The sequence below is a fragment of the Zootoca vivipara genome, chromosome 11, assembly GCF_963506605.1.
Source record: "Zootoca vivipara chromosome 11, rZooViv1.1, whole genome shotgun sequence".
In the NCBI taxonomy this organism is placed as follows: Eukaryota; Metazoa; Chordata; class Lepidosauria; order Squamata; family Lacertidae; genus Zootoca; species Zootoca vivipara.
Window position 1 is genome coordinate 41,756,422 of NC_083286.1, and position 20,135 is coordinate 41,776,556.

General features: G+C 40.5%; 1 protein-coding gene across 2 annotated transcripts in view; it reads left to right on the forward strand.

Annotated features, from left to right (window-relative positions):
- The window catches only part of PLPP1 (phospholipid phosphatase 1), an 84,904-nt gene that overhangs the window by 25,735 nt on the left and 39,034 nt on the right, over nt 1–20,135 (forward strand). Inside the window, exons 2-3 of one of the 2 annotated variants that reach the window (XM_035100582.2) lie at nt 6,592–6,743; nt 13,361–13,641. In XM_035100582.2, the coding sequence (XP_034956473.1) occupies nt 6,592–6,743; nt 13,361–13,641 (433 nt within the window). The remainder of the gene's footprint in view (nt 1–6,591; nt 6,744–13,360; nt 13,642–20,135) is intronic. The other variant, XM_035100580.2, reaches the window with a different exon arrangement.

The window sequence follows — 20,135 nt, forward strand, 5'->3', positions numbered from 1 at the left end:
ATCCCCACAAATAACCCAGAGATGCATTTTAAATAAAAGGACGCATTCTACTCATGTAAAAACACTAGGCAGGCCCCACAAATAACCCAGAGATGCATTTTAAATAAAAGGACACATTCTACTCATGTAAAAACATGCTGATTCCAGGACCAGGGCCAGATTTAGAAGGTGATTGGGCCGCATCCAGCCCCCGGGCCTTAGTTTGGGGACCCCTGGTATAGAGCAACCCTCAGCATTGTAGTTTGCTGTTATGCAGCTATTGCTCATTGGGCTGTGCTGAGGCAGTAGCTTACGACAGCCCTCAAATGTATTCCATAGTTAATACTGGAGATCAGAGGCAGGCCTAACACTGGTTCAGAATCACAGTCAAAGCTCCCTCATGCCTCTCAGTTTGCAACAAGTCTAATAATAATAATTATTAATTATTAAAATAGATTTTCTAGCATGCCAAATCCAGCACTCAGTTGTGTGCAGAAGCCTCACCCATCAATGACTTACAAGCAGACTAATTGCAGTTTTAATGCCCAAAATGAAACATACAATATTTTTTTTGCACATGAGGTAGAATCTGAGTTAGAGCAGAGTGCCTGAGTTTGTTGTTAACTTTTGTTTTCTCAACCCCCTCAACCACAGGCTCAGGAAACACACACATCGCAGATACACTGCAACGTTTTGTTGTAAGACTGCACTTGTATATACCAAGAGTAAACTCATTCCCACAGTGCCTGCCCTTATGTGGCAAAAATGCATCACCCATGAATAGGGGGGAGGCATTGACATGCGTGGGTGAACCCCAAGGTTTGCAGAGATACGAAAAATCTTCAGAAAACTCAAAAGGGCGCTAGCCCCCCCCCCCCATGGTTCAGCAGTGATTGATTTCTCTCCCTCCCTCTTAAAGAGTAATTACATTTGCTCTGCCTGTGGCAATAAAGATGTCTACTATTCTGGGACTTGCTTTAATTTATGAACTCTCATTCCTGTATGTATGGTCAGAAAATTGAATGTGCACATTACAAACCTCCCTTGTGCAGCCTTTTCCTAAGGAATTTAGGCTGTGCCTTTAGAACCTGTTTCAGGGCTGTGCCAGGATGTAAACATTACTGCAAGTGGAATTAGACTGGGTTTCACAGGTGTAAGAGCAGGTTTTGTGGGAGTGGTGAAAACAAGATACATCTTGGTAACATGCCTGGCTAAAAAAAGAAAAAGAAAAAAACCCTCTATTTTCTACTCCTTTGAGTGACTTCCTGTTGTTGTTGACCATAATGAGCTTGTGGCAGGCAGTGTAGCCCAATGCATAGAATAATGGAAATATTTGTTCATATTTGAACTTAACTGTAACCTGCCTTGTATTACCTTAGTAATATATATCTTTCTTTTCCTCTCCATCTCCCCCCACCCCAAAGGTATTAACATATTTAAAGTATCAAATAGGATTTAAGGCTGCTCCACAGATTGCAAAGTGTGAATTTGGTACATATGGGTGATATCCAACTAAGTTATACTTGGAGTAGACCCACTGCAGTCAATAAATTTAAATAACTTACTCAGCTATGTCTAATGCATCTGGGAGCAAGGATTGGCTTTAGCTCCCTCACTAGGTGTCAAACCCACGTTTGTCTTTAATGTGCGAAGTTGTTATTATTGTAAGGATAGTCCAGACAAGATTGTGTTTGGCACATTATTTATTTTCCATTTTAAAAGTGCTGTATAAATGATCTCAAAGCAGGCCCTGAAACACTTGTTTAGGCACCAATGTTGAAAAACAAGTTTGAGAAGTTTAGATAATTAATGTGGTTAGCCAGATGGGCAGTATTGTGCACTTGTTATTGTTGGGTTTGCATGTGGCACACACACCTAGGTTCAAACTCCTGCCTCCCATTCATGAGTGACCATACTTGAGTGTCTTTGGGTAAGTTACAATCATTAAGCCTAACCTTCACTATAGGCTTGTTTGTGAGGCTAAAAAACTTCCTTGGGCAGAGAGCGGAATGCAAATGCAAAAAATAAATTACTAAAATTTCCTGTCAAAACATTTCTTAATTAAGGACTAAAGACTAATGCAAACAGACTTAATTAAGCCTTACACTTGAACTCCCTTTAAAATCTTTGCCAAACTAATTCAGTTACTGATTTGATCAGCCTGATCATCAAAAGGGCTTGTTCAAATAGAGCTTGTTGCAGCTGAATATGGAGCATGCACTAAACATTGAAATGCAAATAGAAAATGAATTTGAAAGAGACTGGAGGTACATTTGCCATGCTGAGTATTCCAGTACTACTTCTGAACTAGTTTATATTGTTCTGTGCTATCTGCACATGGGATTTTTTAATTCATTCTACTACTCCCCCATGATGAATGCAATAAAGTTTTCTATATCTAGAATCTGGGAAATTATGCAGAGATCACAGAAAATATCAGTTTGTAATTGAGTGCAAAGTTTGGCATGAGAATCTAAGCTCTAATTTAAAACAAACAGGAAAGATAAGTTTTAAAGTGTATGAATAATGTACTTTAAACTAGGTGGTGCAAGATTGGTAGTGATCAATGGATGGATAGGTTTTGCAATTTGTTCCTCTTTGATAGTTTTTCTGCATTGCACCCTTCCTTATCCACCCCCATGCGTGGCTGCATCACAAAGCTGCTTCTGAGAATTTCATGAGTGGTTTTCATTGTGCAGTATGTATGTATGTGGGTGCTGTGCATTCTCAGACATCACTTAGGGCAAAACTATACAAGGAATTAACATTACATCATCTCTTTCCTTCTCTTCTTCATAATGTTTAAATCTAACCAAAACAGAATTAAAATTATGTGATAGGATTCTGTATTATGTATTTTGTGATTTTATATTCTGATTTTAGGGATGCGGGTGGCACTGTGGGTTAAACCAGAGCCTAGGGCTTGCCGATCAGAAGGTTGGCGGTTTGAATCCCTGCGACGGGGTGAGCTCCCGTTGCTCAGTCCCAACTCCTGCCAACCTAGCAGTTCGAAAGCATGTCAAAGTGCAAGTAGATAAATAGGTACCGCTACAGCAGGAAGGTAAATGGCGTTTCCGTGTGCTGCTCTGGTTCGCCAGAAGTGGCTTTGTCATGCTGGCCACATGACCTGGAAGCTGTACGCCGGCTCCCTTGGCCAATAATGCGAGATGAGCACCGCAACCCCAGAGTCGGTCACGACTGGACCTAATGGTCAGGGGACCCTTTACATTTACCTTTATTCTGATTTTATTCTGTGAACCACTCTGAGACCTGTGAGTATAGGACAGTATATAAATTCCATCAATCAGTCATAATAGGATGTGATTTGACATTGTTTGTCTTGCTCTGTCTCATCTTTTTGACCAGTTGGACAGTGTCTGATGGGGTGTTGTCATGTCATGCATTGGCTTGAATTTAGGCATTATGAGGAAGAGGAGGACAGAGGCTGGTCCCAGCTGAGAGTCTCATCTAACTCCTTGTTCTTCCATAAGGTCTTCCTGGGTAATGGCTGTTGAGAAGCAGGGCCGTCTTAAGCCCATCCAGTGCCCTCCTCCAGAGCCTCTCCAAGGGCCCAGGAGTGCCAAGCGGACCGCGGCAGCAGCAGGAGGCCACCTCCGAGGACTCCGCGCTGCGCCTCCTTCTCGTTTCCCCAGCGCTGGGTTCCGCTCAATCGAGCTTCGCCACCAGCGCGCGCACCGCGGGACCAGCAAGAGCTGCTTGGGCACTGTGCGCGTGCTGGTGGCGAAGCTTGACTGAGCGGAACCCAGCGCTGGGGAAATGAGGCGCAGTGCGGAGTCCTCGGAGAAAGAGAGAGACGCGGCACAGCCTCTCAGCTAGTGGAGCGCAGTCCTGGCCAGATTGCTGGAACCCTGCGCTCGCTTAGCACCCTCCAGCGCCCGGCGCCGTGGTTCTCCGCGCCACTAGCCTCTATGGCTAGGACGGGCCTGTTGAGAAGTTACTGACAAATTCCTACACTGGGTAGATTGATTAATTCTGCCCATCCTCTTTGGCAGGCCAGCTTTCAACATTTCGGACAGAGAGAACATGAGTAAAATAACAGTTATTGGAAGATTTGGTACCATGCTGGAATATTTTCAGTATTAGATTAGAACTAGAAATGTGCAAAGCTCTTTTAAAGGCATACTGTGACTATGCCTAGAAAAATTAGAAACAAATGAGCTTGTTCCCAAGTTCTTGGGCTTCAGTTGAAATATGCAGATTATGACAGGAGACAAGAAAGAGATAACAGCAAAAAGAGCAGACTGTTCTTAGACTGGGAAGCTCCTCAATGTAAATTTGCAGAGCTCCTATTTGTATTAGTGAAGTTTACTTATTACTTGGACTTTGTGCATGCCATACACACAAAGTCTAGCATGCAACATGGAGCTGTCTTCCTGAGACTGTTTTTGTTTTATAAAAGTATATAATCTTAAGAAACATGGAACAGTTTTGAAATCTCTGTACATTGTTTGCTGAACTGCCATGATTGTGTGCAAGGGAGGCAGTAGATTTAGTCCCCTGTGCCTACTTGGCTCTCCATCCTCCAGTAGCATTATAAATGGGAAGATTCCCTGATATAATGATTAAAGTAGATTAAAAGTGTTAGGCTTCTATGGCAGAGATTTTTGTTGTAGAATACGTATACGTACCTTTGCTTATTGTTTTCTCTGTTTACATTTGAACACTGTACTTTGTTTGCTAGGGACAGTAGATATTCGACAGATTTCCTTCATTGGTAACCTTTTAGTGTTTATTGTTTTTGTTGATGCACAAAATAGGTTTCAGCTACTAATTAGGACATTTTTTAGCAATTTCCCCCACCCTTTTTACTGAGGTTTTTTAAAAGTCCTGTTGAATAGGAGCCACAACCTTCAGAGTTCCTGAAAGGACATATATTAATGCCTATATATTTCTGACCACTATGGAATTTTGCAATTGAGGGTTTCTGAGGGCTGATTTGACACTTAATTATGGAACAACACCTACTTCTCTACAAAAATTGTACTTTTTGACATGTGTATCATAATGGGCATATTCTAATATTGGGTTACTTGCATGGTCAATGAACCAACATTTTCCTGACGTTTGTGCAAACAAAATTTTAAGGATCACAAGTGGAACGCTGTAGTCTTGGATTCCAGTAAAGCAGAATGTTCCATGGGGTTATGTCTTTGAAGTAATGTTTGTTATTAACTGGCTTCTGTAGTTAAGTGTTCACCATTTTCAGTTTTTGTCATTTTTTATTATTTAAGAAAAATACAAGTGTGGTTCTTAGCAGATTTAATTTTGATGTTCATGCTGAGCACTTGGTGCTAAGATAGATCGCTTGTAGTTTGCTGATAAGCTGAACTACCACTTTTTTGCAGTATATCTCCTCTTCTTTAGGTTTGCTAACTTTACATGTTAATTTGTTCATTCTTTGCTTACCATTCCCAATTTTGGAATTAATTTTATCCAGTGCTTTTTCCCCCTAAAAAGGGGTTAGGGATACTCTCATTTTCCTAATCATATTGAAATACTGCCCCACAATGAAGCAAAACTTAGATTCACAAAATGTTAAGAGTTATGTGTACTCCTGCGTCCCCCCCCCCAAAGCACTGATTTTATCCAATCTCATCGCATTACATTCATTTCTAGAAATAAGTTGCAAGGCTAGATGTATATAACTGACTATGTGGTCTTACCTGCCAGCTTCATGGCAAATTATGCCTTCTCTGAGGTAGTATCTGTAGGTTGAGCAGGTCAAAATGTGCTTCTGGTCACTACCCCTCCCTCAAATTCTAGCTGCAGCAATGAAGTATGGAACACCCCAAAGTTTATAAGATTAAGGGACTAGAAGGAGTTGAAGCCTGTCTGTGCTTTTCATTCCTACATCTCTTTTGCTTATCATTCCTACAACCATTGTCTTCTGATCTGTTGTTTGGATTTAAACTTGAGTTTGCTTACTTACATTACTTACTTACATCATTTGACAGTCTTGAGCCTGCCTCAACTAAAAATAAGTTAAATGTATTCTAGCTTAGGCTTTGAAATTCTGCTTTATTTTCTCTGATGGATATTTATGGATGGTTATGATGAAGATATTTTCATATAAGGTGAGTGTGTAGAAGGCAGAGTTTGAGCAGAAGTCAACGGTAATGCTGGATGCTTTACAGAACAAGCAGTGACCAAGTTATACCAGGTTCCGCTACATTGTCTCCTCCTGTTTTGGCATCACTGATCATTCCATTTCACAAGTGTCCCTGTGTAAAAAAAAGTTGTCTTGGGATGAAGTTGCAAATCTGGTCTGTTTATGGGCAACAAGCTAACACTGAGGGCACTGGAGTTGCCATAAAACTATCTTGAAGAGTGCAAATTTTACAAATTGAATGTGCACTCACCACACTTGTGTGGGTGGAGAGATGCTGGAAAGCTCTTCCTGTTCCCTTTGTAAAAAATTTATTCTGCTAAAAGCCTTTTATGCATCCATTAAACCAGCATGTAAAGGTGAAGTGGTACTATTTGCTGCATGTCTCCTTCACGCTCTTGCTTACTGCTCTGGATGGAAAGTGCTTGGGGTTAAACCTTTTTGAAATACCCTGTGTAAAATAATTATCTTATTCTTTTTGCTAGTTGGCTTGCCTTTTGCAATTCTGACTGCGAGGAATACTCCCTTCAAACGAGGAGTGTTCTGTAATGATGAATCCATCCAGTATCCTTACAAAGAAGACACCATTTCATATGAATTATTAGCGGGGATAATTGTTCCCTTGGATGTAATTGTTGTAAGTTTACAGCTCATTTTCCTCCATTACATTGCATTTTGGAAAGTTGTCATACCTTGTTTGCTGTTGGATAACAGGATGTCAAAGGAGAGCACTCTTCCTGACCTGGAAGAAAGAAGTTACAATACTTAGTGAAAGCAAAACTGAGCAATAATAATGACATTGCTCCACAACTACCGGTATGCATTTATTTAGAAAAAAAATGCCTAATGTTAAGGTGGACTGTCAGTCATCTTCAGACATTGAAAAACAATGGTTATTAATGCTTTTTATTTTACTCATTTGCATGTAAAGCTTGCTTCATTCTAAAACCTCAGAGCAGCTAATGCAATATTTAAGCACCCACCACTCACATATAGATACATACATTATCTACTTTGCTTAGACTCCAAATGAAAGAATTGAAAATCTGGACCCACTGCTTGCTCTAAAAAGCCAACTGAAATAGGATAATCCTGCTGTGTTTTCAAAGCATGGGTAAGGGAAGAAGTTCTAAAGTTCTGGGACATCTGGGGAAACAAAAACAGCCTCATGATAAGAACATGTTAAAACTGGATCCAACTATAAAGAGAACAAAAATGAACCTTGAATATTTTGCTCTTTATTCCATATTTGATTGGTAGGCTTGAGCTTGAGCTTGATACAAACAATTTTTATCTATGCAGCTATCCACCCTAATTCCATAACATTTCCATTACCATAGCCATACCAACCTATCTTCCTATGGCTCCGCACAGGCATGAGGAAAATAGTTTAAGCCCCCTAATGGCCACTAAAAGACAGTTTTAGGCTTTTAGATGGTGCCCTTAGGCCAGTGGTGGCCAAACCTGGCCCTCCAGCTGTTTTGCGACTACAATTCCCATCAACCATGAGCACTGGTCCTGTTAGCTAGGGATAATGGGAGTCGTAGTCCAAAAACAGCTGGAGACCCAAGTTTGGCCACCACTGCCTTAGGCAGTTTGATTCTATCTGCCTTGCTCAGGGCTACAGAATAGTAAGACAATTGAGATAAGGCGGACTTTCTGCAGGAACTTAGATTATATACGTGCCTTCTTTCTGGGGCACCTCAATTTTACATGGTATGGCTGTACCTTGTATGCTCTCCCAAAGCTCCGTCCCCCCACTCAAAAGGCCAGTTTGCCCGCAGCTGGGGGTGTCAAGCCTTCTGTTGACAGGCTGCTTTCCTGATCTAAATCACTACCCAAAGCTGCTGGTACCACTGCAGATGAAAAAATAATGCAGGGGCAGCACTTCAACTAGTGTTCTCTACATCCTTGTAAAGCTAATACTGTTCATGTGGTTTTGGTTCAGGAAAAATGGCATAGAGGAAGGGTTAAACAGGCCCCCTCCTTTGCCGCCAAGCAATTCATCGGGGTCCTCATGGTTGCCTTAAAAAAAAAAGACATTTTATCACATTTTTTATATGTCATATATGTTTGCTATAGACCAAGCTATTTCCAGTGAAGTTTTTCCTTTACAGGGAAATTGATTGTGCTATACAGTAGTTAGCGAGAATGTGGTCATTTGCTCAGGTGTACTGAGCAGTCAGTGCTAACTTGTAAAAGTAGAGCCAAATTTGCTATTGAGACAAATTGCTAACTTGGTTGCAACACAGATGAGAAGGCGAGTTTGTAACACTTATTTTTCTCTCTGCCTCTCTTTCCCTGCCCCTCAGTTCAAGCAAAAATAAACTTGTCTGCAGCCTTCTTTGTTCAGAGAACCCATTTCCTTCCAGTGTCTCTAGTTATTTTTAATGTTCCCAGTTCTAAAAGCAGTTTCAACACTTTTCAGCGAAGGATGATCCTCAATGCTCCATGGGTATGATCAAGGGTAAAGGCAGGGTCTGGTTATCTCTTGCTTATGCTAGACAATTAAAGAAACAAACCTGATATATTTCTAGCCCACCCCCCTTTTGAAAAATATATTTGAAGTTTTTACATTTATCTTATGGAAAGCCAGTTACTCTCAATATGATGCTATTATAACAAAACAACAACAACAACAACAACAACAGAAGAAGAAGAAGAAATGTGCATGCAAGCCATAGATGCAGGGAGTACTTAACACACTAAAAGTGCATTGAAATGTGTGAAGCCCTGATGACTTGTTTCGATCCACATGTGTTGAAGGGAGAAAACCCAAAGAGAGAGAGAGAGAGAATATTCTATCCAGCTCTTCATTGCAAGCAATTTCAGAGCCGGTGAAAAATTAAAAACCTAAAACATTTGCATAAAGCACTATAACAACAGAGCCAAGCAAATAATAGCCAAAATCATTTTTTGATGCATGTGTGCAGCTGGTTCTAGATAGAGCTGCACTCCCCCTGAAGAGTCAAGTACACCACCTGGGACTTCTCCCAGACTCACTGCCTTCTGTTTAAGAAAGTACAGGTGACATTGGTGGCCAGAAGTACTTCTTACAAGTTTAGTGCTGCACCTGTCAAATCCATGGATTTAGCCGCAGTGACATACGTCTTGGTTATGCCCAGGCTAGATTGCTGCAATGAACTCTTGAATACTGTTTGGAAATAGCACAGAATGTGGGGGCCAAGCGTTTGAATTATATTACACCAATTCTGTTCTGGTTATAATATGAGGTAGCTCTGACTCATTCAGTTGCCTGCATCTTTCAGGTATTCTAGAATGAGTGATACAACTGCTAGGGCTTGCGTATACTTCACATAATCCCCATAGTAGAGGTTGCCAACCTAATGCCCACAGATGCCAGTGTGCTCGCCAGTACCTTCTGTGGTGCCTGCAAAAGGTCATCGTAAATATCTCCCAAACACTTTACAATACATGGCTGTTAATTCCTGTTTGTGCTTGCTCAGCCTCTCCTGCATTGAACAAGATTCCTTAAACATGTCCACATTTTATTACATACCACCAGCTGTTTTGTGCTATGTGATGCCCCTTCAGCAGCCATTTTCTGAATGGTGCCCAGGACACTTTATCAAAATTCCTAATGGGCTTACTGGCACAAAAAGTTGGCAACCCGTATCTTACAGCCTGCTATTCAAAACTGAGAATGTGAAAACATTAAGGCACCTGGCATCTTAAAGCTTTTAAGAACTGAGGCTCCAATTCTGTAGGGTCACCATTATCATTAGTATCACTTGTTGCCTTTTAAGTCCAGTATAATTAGGCGTGCAATTGGGGCTGGCCTTACCATTGGGTGGAGTGAGGCAACTGCCTAGGGTGGCAGGGAGTGGCGGTGAGATGTTGGAGGACAGGTGTGTGGGCCACATTCCTTGTCTTCTGTTGCCTAAGCTAACCTGTTGCACTCAAGTATCATCATCAGTGTTGGAGTATAATTCAACAACCACTGGTTATTTTCTGTATATGGAATTTGTGGGGGTGCCATCCAGTCCCTGAGACAGCAAAAATACAGTGGAACCTTGGTTGTAGAACATAATCCGTTCCAGAAGACTGTTTGACTTCCGAAACAGTCGGCAATTTCAATGGAGAAAATTGAAAAATGTGCCTCAGAAGCTGTTCAACTTCCAAGGTGCATTCAAAAAAGGAAGCAATTTCTTTCGGGTTTTTGGTGTTTGAAAACCAAAAAGTTCAGCTTCTGAGATGCTCGAAAACCAAGGTTCCACTGTATTGAGACAGGGCTGCTTTTTTGTCAGTCACAAACATCAACAGATTTTGTGACATTGCCATGTCTAGTCATGATGACTGTATGCTACTCTAAGAATGGGCAGCAGCATGTATCTGAATACCAGTAAGCTGCAGAACACAAATGGAAGAGTGCTATTGCCTTCATGTCCAGCTTCTGGGTTTTCCATAGGTATCTAATTGGCCTTTCTGTGAAACAAGGTGCTGAATTTAATGGACTGAAACAACACGTTTTTCTTATAGGAAGCATCCACCTAGCTTGATTGCTTTGAGATGCTGCTGCTGTAGTATTTGTGGTGTATTTTTACTTTCCCCAAAAGTGGAAGCAAGAGACTAAACAATTAATTTGACACTGGAGTGTTTACTAGGATTTATTTTAGAAAAGCTAGATCTCTGACTACCCCCTTTTTCCTTTAATGAAGGTGACTTTAATACACTTTGTGTTGAGAAATGTACCAGTACCACGATATGTGCCCTTACCAAGCAAATATTTGCTGGTTTGACATTTGTTTTCAGCCCCTAACTTTAGCTTCCTTAAATCCACTAACTTACCTGAACTGCAGTGGGGTATGAGCCAAATATATTAGGGAATCTGCCTGGTAAGGAGGCAAAGCTCAGAAGCCCCCTAAGATTTGAAAATAGCTATTGATGACCATGGTATGTGGAAAAGTAGAGATTTAACTCTTCATAAGCCTGCATAATTACTTTGAAATTAAATGTTTATACAGCTACAAAACAATGGAGTGGCTCTGGTGTTAACAATTAGATAAGCACCTGCCCTGAAACTCTCTCAAGGTGGTAACCAAGCAACACCCAATAAATGTGACCAAGCACCTGAAACCAATCTTAGATCAAGCACCTTGCCAGCTGCATTAAAGTCAGTGAGGTCATTGTATGTCATCAGTTTCTGAGAGGAGGCATCACCCAAGTTCACATTGGAATTTCTTGGAGCAAATGTCCTAGGGCACCTCCTAAACCAGCTTCTTAGAATTCTATCTCGGATGACTGGTATACATGCTACTGGAAGGTCTGTGTACAAATGGGTCACCACCTGTGGGGGTGATGGAAGCACAGAAAACAGCCATGCTCAAATATATAACTGTTCCCAGCTGGATTATCTGGCATATTACATAGCATATCACACCATGTTTTGCATAAATTTATCACTGAGAACCCTGATCCTGACTAGTTTTTAAAGACTCTGGGAGGCCAGGGGGGGGGCTTCTTTCTCACTGCATCAGCCAGTTTTCCTCAGTGTTGTTGTGGTTACTGTCCTGTATGAGGCCTGGAATAAGTGCTCCCATTGCCCACCCACTCATCCGAAAGAAAGGAAAGCAAAACTGGTGAATAACCCTGCCTTTACAGAGCCTATGGTATTCATCCAAGTCCTAGTTACACATGTAGGGTCTGTAGGATGCTCCATGTTGATGGCTGAATGTGAATTCTGAGACATCTTTTAGCCATTGGGTTTTGTGGAAAGGCTTCTTATTAACGCTAGAATCCACAGAGATTTAAGTACAAATGGAAAACGTATATTCTGGTTTATGCCCTTGTAAATGCAATAAATGCTATTCTTGGGTAGTGGTGGTGTCCCCTGATACTTAAAATCAAATTCTGTGGGACAGAGGTACTATGTGAGCAATGATCTGGATGTTGGTGTATAACCCACTATTCCCTATATTCTGTTTCAGGCTCCTAAATATTTATTTAATCATATGCTATCTAATATGCAAGCTTTTGGATATCTTAATGACCTAGTAAACACTCGTGACCCTATTGTATATGATGCCCTACTGATTCACTTGCAGCATATTGAGATGTTAGTGACAGATGGCTAACCAATGTGCATATCCAACATTTGCCACAGTAGGAATTGTGTTCATTTTTGTAGAAGGTAGATTTTTTTTGTCATTTAGCCTTGTCTGGAGATTTTCATTAAGGGGAAAATCTTCTAACCACCTTAACTTGAGTCAGGTACTTGTAGTCCATGTTGTTAGCCTACAATTCACATAATCTCTGACTTTGGCTAAACTGGTTGGGGCTGATGGGAATTGCAGTTGAATTCCCACAGTTTCCCCATCCCTGCCTTAACTGGAAATCACCCACTCTTGTGATTCTCTAACCTTGCTTATGGACCAACTACTGTTTAGAATTGTTTCCTATTCTGTTGTGCACAGACTTCTATTTTGAGAGGAGAAACTAAAATTAGTCCCAGTTATGAAACAACAAGCATGAATGCTTCTCATACAATCAACTTGCTTAAATTTGAACATCACCTCCCCCATAACAGTAAAGTTACAAAGCTGTATCTTCCTGTAGATTTCCAAATCTAGCACCTTTATTATTGTTTCAGTAAAGCTTCACATCCTGGAGGAAGGATGCTTTTTAAAAATATTCCATTTTGCTGAAACATGGGAGGTTCCCATGTTGAAATCTGGCCTTTAGCAACCCTGGCAACTGTGCTCTTGTCTAACCCTTTAACTTGGTTCCTGAGTTTCCAGAATGATCACGTTCTTGGCAAAGGAACTATTTCTTTTGAGTAGAAGGTTAAGAATGAGTGGAAACTTGATGAGGAATAAAATGTGCTGTGTGCTGCGGGTGCTACTACTGGGTCTTTTGTGAAGTAGTGTGGGAAAGGTTGTTATCTCTGGAAAAAAAGGTGAAGGGTTGCCTTCCTTTCATTCATTCATTAAACCTTTGCTTCATAATCAAATGAGAAAAGAACAGAGGTTCCTGTTTACTTCAATGATTTTTGGCTCAGCCATTCGAACCAGACATCCAAATGATTTCCAGAAATTGTTTGTTCTTTTTATTATTACTTAAATTTCACATAGTCAAAAATCAAATTTACCTATCCTGAAAATCAATAAAATGAACTAAGAAACCCCACCATATTTACCCTTGTACGGAGCAACTGTTATATCAGATATCCTCTTTTTTACTTTTAATGGTGTTTCTTTAACTCATGTCTTTCTGGTTTCTTTTTTTCTATTTCAGATAATCGTAGGAGAGGCACTTTCTGTGTATTACAACCGCTTGCACTCCAATTCATTTGTGCGGAACAACTACATTGCCGCTCTTTACAAAGCCCTTGGGACATTCATTTTTGGCGCAGCTATTAGCCAGTCTCTTACGGACATTGCCAAATACTCTATAGGTAGACTGAGGCCTCACTTTCTGGACATATGTGTACCAGATTGGCCACGGATCAACTGCAGTGCAGGTTACATTGAAAACTTCAAATGCCTTGGAAACAAAGCAAAGATTAATGAGGCGAGGTGAGTCTGTTAATTTAAGATATTTTGGCATGAAGACTTGTATGATGAAATTTCCTGGCAGAAGTGGAAATTCTAACTACTTTCTAAGTGGGGTACAGATCCCAGCAGAAGTGAGTTTTGTGGTGGTGATGTACTTGAAGTATAGCTTAGTGTATGAACTCATATTTGTCTACTGTCAGCACGCAGAATGTATTGCTGAGGTAAGTGCTTCCATGAACGAAAAACGCATTTTCCTGAATTCATTATGTTAATTGATTTCAAATAATTACAAGCTGCTGTAGTTGCCGTCAGTCCGCATATTAAGATTCCAGCGTTGCAGCACTCTCAGCTGTACCAGGAGTGGGAAGCAAATCCTGTAACATTATTAAGGCCTGCATCAGCATTTTGGTCACCACTTGTCCCTTTTGATGTAATGGCATCATCAAGAGCAGGATGACACAGGTAAGTATAGGATAAGCTGTTACAGATCCTGATGAAGGACACCAAAGAATCATGCAGATGTTTTCATGTATCCAAGAGAACATTTTGAGTCATTTGTAGACCAACACTGTTCTCCTCCACACTCCTAGTGCCATGCGGCAAAACAAGTTTGAAAAATGAGAGGACAGAAGTTTGGGCAGAAGATATGTGCCAAAAGTACTTCTTTGGATTGCAGTTCTTGAAACTATAATGGAGTTAGTTAAATTTAACCTGGACAATTAGGAGGTGATATGATAGCCAAATGATATGATAGACATATTTAAATATTTGAAGAGGTGTCATGTAGATTGTGGAACTTTTTTTCTTTAGCAGGGTCAAATTAGTAGAAAGGGGATTTTGACTAAGCTTCAGGAAGACTAAAGTTGTTTAACTGTGAAAAATCATCAGAAGGTGGTGTCTACTCTATCATTAGCAATTTTTAAGCAGAGGCTGGAAGGCCACCTATGAGTGATGCTTTGCAACAGTTTTTTTCTGCATTAACAAAGGGGGTATATGATCTTTGAGGTGCATCCCAACTCTATGGGAGATTTCCACCATTAGTGAAAGCAATAGATTTAACTTAAAACTTTGGTTTACATTAGGTAAGACTTTGCAGTCCACAAGTCTCTGGATCCTTAGGAGGATGTAGTCAACAACTGTAATGTCTAAGTAAATAAAGATCAGCATAATTTTTAATAATAAATATTGGCTGTTGTGCTTGCCAGTAAAATGAAGTTCATTCTAAAACAGGAAGGATAGCTGCGCTTGTGGGAACTGTTGGTTTCCTGTTAAACCCCAGCCAGCAGCCAAGGCATTTAAGTAGTAAAAACTTATCATTGTGTTAAATGTTTTCTTCAGGTTAGACATATAATTAAATTAGCAGAACTATATGTTTAGAAAGGTATGTGCACTCATGTATTAGAAAAATGAGTTCGGATTTGGAAGAATATTCTTTGACTCAACTTTGTCTGAATTTTAAAGATCTCTCTCTCTCTCTCTCTCTCTCTCTCTCTCTCTCTCTCTCTCTCTCTCTCACACACACACACACACACACACACACACACACACACACACACACAATGAATGAAGGGAGCATGACTGGTTTGCCTGCACAGGGCACCAAGCTTTGAGGGCACTGCAGCAATGACTTAGAACAGAAGGCAAGTGGTGGGGTGTGTGCTGAATTTTGATGTTGCACGGAGCACTGGTGAAATTTGAAAGCCCAGGGTTCACTGCTGCGCCTAATGCACACCAGCTGCAACCATTTTGTGCAGGGGTTCCATTCCTGGCCCCCACACGCATAAGCTCATTCTGCCCTGTTACACCGCCAATACATTCTGCCCCGTTCTACTCTCTTCTGGGTCCAAAAGTTGGTTGTGTGTTAGTTGGATGCTCGCTGCCCGTATATACGGTATTTCATTTAATGTGAGTGTGTTATAATTAGGACTTTCTGGGAATCTGAACTGAGAGACGTAATGAGCCTTTAGAATCTTGACTTTGAACTGATAGCTCACCTATTAGCAGCAGCTTAAAAGGTGATTTGTCAAAACTGGAAAAGCTCTATCTTATCTTCAATCTTATCTAATTTGGGAGATAATTATATTTGGTCTTTTTTGGACTAGTGGACATATATTTTGAGTGTTATGTGCCCCAGTCACACAGTGGCTGCTATTGTGGAGAAGGGATGTACTGGCAGAAAACAAAATTAGAGTGCATTCATTGTTCTCCACCCCCATCCCTGGGCAACCTCATGTTTATCACAGGAAGTCAGCAGTTAAAGGCTTAACAACACTGTTTTTGCCAATGCCAGTCCTAAGCCAAAGGCTAGGCTGCCATCTTGTACAGAGACACTTATGAAGTAGCTGTGTTTACCATTGCACTGTAAGTAACTATGCAGTTAATTCTTAATGAATACCCAGCTCCTGTACAATAGGAGACATATCCCAACTTCTTTGCAAAATTTCCACACTGGCCATTTGAGGAGAGGGTTCTTTCACATTCATCCATGCTTACTGTGTAAGTAGTTTCCTCTATAGTGGAAAAGCACATTTTCCCTCGCTTTATAAACACACATGAGATCCAAATGGCATTCTTACACATGAAGGAAGCAGCTTTGCAGTGTACAATAGGGATGTGAACCAAATGCTGTTGGCTTCCAGCTCTCATTAGCCCCAGCCGTTAGGGCCAGTGTTCACAGAAGATGGGATTTGTAGTCTATCAACACCACGGGTTCCTCATCACTTTAAATCAGCTACATATAGGGCACTACAGCTACAGACATAAATGAGATTAGCATAAACTAAATCACATTCTCTTTTTAAAAAGAAAGAAAAAAAGAGAGGTTTAATTCATGAGTATCTGGAAAGAGAATCATAAAACCAGGTGCTCAGCCTGTAAACATTTCTGTGATTTTTCTTATCCAGGCAAGATAGTCCTCTGTGAGAAGAGTATAGATACCAGGGTAGCGTTGATTTCCACATTCTAATTTAGCACCAAAGGAGACAATGCCTCTCTGCTTCCCATTGCATATCAAAGGACCACCAGAGTCACCCTGAGGAAAGATTAAACGGATACATGTTACCCAATTTAGAAAAATCCAGCTCTTGCATTTATTGATTCTAAAAGAGTAGTTCAGTTCAGCGTAATGTTATTATGCCTCGGTCCAGTATACCTGAAGGAGTGTCTCCATCTCCATCGCTCTGCCCGGACACTGAGGTCCAGTGCTGAGGGCCTTCTGGCGGTTCCCTCGCTGCGAGAAGCCAAGTTACAGGGAACCAGGCAGAGGGCCTTCTCGGTAGTGGCACCCGCCCTGTGAAACGCCCTCCCATCAGATGTCAAAAAGAAAAACAACTACCAGACTTTTAGAGGACATCTGAAGGCAGCCCTGTTTAGGGAAGCTTTTAATCTTTAAGAAATTAGTGTATTTTAATATTTCTGTTGGAAGCCGCCCAGAGTGGCTGGGGAAACCCAGATGGGCGGGGTATAAATTATTATTATTATTATTATACGTAGTGATGCATTCAACATTCACATTTTTGAATGTCTGAAGCAAATGAGAAAACTGTTAGAAGTCAAAAAACGTAATCCAACATTATCATGTCCATGTTTGCCTTGAAGTGAGTTCCACTGAATTTAGTGTGGCTAGCTCTTAGTAAGTGTGGATAGGGGTGCAGCAGGACATAATAATCACATGCATATTTAATCAAAACTGTTCGCCTAACTTCAAATTTAGTTTGGAAATTCTTGAGTAGGGATCTGCTCCCCCCCCTTTTTTTTGCTAAAGGGCTAAATAGGTTGATAATGCTGCATGCATAAATAAATGCTGATAATTGAGGAAGGATTTTACCATTGTCCATGCTGGCTGGGCTGATAGGAATTCCAATCCTACAGCATTTGGAAGGCACCATGTTGGCTCCCCACTGCTATATACAACTATAGCTTAAATTCTCGGATCTGCCAGGCAAGATACCATACACGAAAGCTGAGGCTATTATTTCATCTTTTAACTAGGTTGGCATTCCTTAATCAGAAATTAATCAAAGTGAGCAGAGAGTCAATTCTAATTAGCAAGGGCAACTTTTAATTGGTGGAGCTGCAAATTGAGGTTTTCTTGGTTTTTGTTTGAGGGTTTCTTTTTGGTGCAAGTGTGCTACTGTAATAATGAATGAAAAAGAAAATGTCAGGTGATCTTTCCTCTTATTCATTAGCTTTTGTTCATTAACTTTTAAGATTGCAACCCTAAATATACATTCCTATAGGTAAGCATCTTGTAATTTATTGAAACTTATTTCCATGTAAACCTGTGGATTGCACTGCAGTTTATTGTACCCTTCTTTCAATATCTCATAGACACACATGTGACTTTGATTAAATACAAATTTATTTATCTGTCAAACAGTGGATAGGTAGATGGTTAAGTTATTTAATCAGTTGATAGCTTTTTCAAGGAAGACAGAATTGGTAAATAAAAACACTCTTACCACACAAGCATCTTTTCCTCCTTTGTCATCTCCTGCACACAACATGTTACCTGTCACATACATTGGATGGTTATAATGATTCTCATCATTGCAGACACTTCTCTGAATAACAGTGACATTAACTTCATGAAGCATAGTGGATATATTCCTTCTTTCGTTACCAGTAATTCCCCATCCAGCCACTAGGCACTGTGTTCCTGCCTCAACATCATTGGAAGTGCTAGGAAGCTCAATGCATTTGACACGTTGGTTGATCTTCGCACTTTTCTCCATCTTAAAAGAATAATAAAGGGAAGCAGTACTATAAACAGAGCACAATTGAATAATCTCATTTTATACTTCCTTTTATTTTATAGTACATTGTAAGACATAATTGTAATATAATGCACAACATTGGTTTCTCCTAAGGATTCAATGACAAACAGGTAGAGTTACTACAGATTCATGGAGGATCACAGATGATCCAAGAATCAGGAATTAACAGTTCCAAAATCAGAAAGCCCTACCTGCCTAACTACACAGCCGCACCCGCACAATATTACTATTATACTACCTTATATGACATTGAGTTACCTAAATGATTCAGCCTTTAGCTACTTTTAAAAAAAACACCTGCAGGAGAAACCAATCACCAGTCTCTAATGACATGTCAGTGGTGCCTATTGGGCTTGGTGGAGCTGGTGGCTGGGAGACCAACAGTAGGTGGAGCCAATGACAAGCACAGCCAACTAATTCTATTTTTGTATCCATCCTTGTTGCTGAGTTCTACAAGGGCAATATTGAGACTAAAGAGGAGGAAGCTCTGCTTTATGCTTCTTGTAGAAGTTGCTTAAGCTCAGGCTTTGGCAAGTCTCCCAGGAAAACTCATATAACTAAGCAGGCTGAATAAGAACAGCCAGATGATGATCACTAATTTTGCCAAAGAGTAACACTAACACTTTCCTATCCTTTCTAGTTGAATAACCAACTAAGGCTGTATTATGTTTCCCATTCAACACTCTGGGGCTTACCTCTGAGTAGACATGTGCATTGATTACACTGTTGCCTATTTAAAATTTAAGGCATCCTATTCACTTGACAAGAAAGATATTTAGAAATATAAGTATAAAATTTATTTTTTTGCCCCCATAATATTCACAATCTATTTAAGAGTACCTTCAAAAGCATAATGTCATTTTCCATCGTCTTTTCATTATATTGTGGGTGACCATATCTTCCAATAATTTTAATGCGTTGTTGTTGTTGTTGTTTTCCAATTAGTGAATGAGCACCAAGAAAAACTATTGCTTGCGGAATTGATTTTTTCCTTTCTTTTCTGGAAAGATAAAAAAGATCAAAAGATTTGATCAACATTTGCTTCTAGCAAGTGCATTAATATTTGTTTTGCACTCTCCTGTGTTTTTGGCTTTACCGTACACAATGTTCTTGAGTCTGTGCTGTCATACAGTACATTTCACAATCTGCATACTGCATACTTAGGCTGCAGTCTGAAACATACTTACTTAGGAGTAAGCCCCACTAGACACAATGGCCCTTCTGAATAAACATATAAGATTTTGCTGTTTTTTATCCATTTTGAACTTAATCGTCTATATAAATAGTACAGGATATAATACCCCATTGTTTACTGTGTGGTTGAGAAGCCAAAGTCTATTGGGCATTGCACAGAAAGGTATGAATGGAAAGCCAGCGTCTGTTTCCTGATACAGAATACGTCATAAATATCTGAAAGACTGCTTCCTTCCCAACAGATGCTCTTGGCAGTTAAAATCAGCAGAGATTCCTCTTGGTAGTGCTGCTGCCCTTGGAAGTTCAGCGGGTGGCAGTCCAGAAGATGGTATTCTCTGTAGGAGACCCTAAGCCAGAGGTTTTCAACCTTTTTGAGCTCCCTTGACCAGCTACATTATTTCTGCAGCACCCCTGTGGGGCTCAGGAGCCCAGTAATGTCACCCCTTGCCTGCAGAGCTGGCAGCCCCTCACCTCTTTTCGAACACCCTCCCTTGTGGAAAGTTCCCTCAACCTCCTCTCCCCTCTCCTTGGGAATCCTCTGGGCAG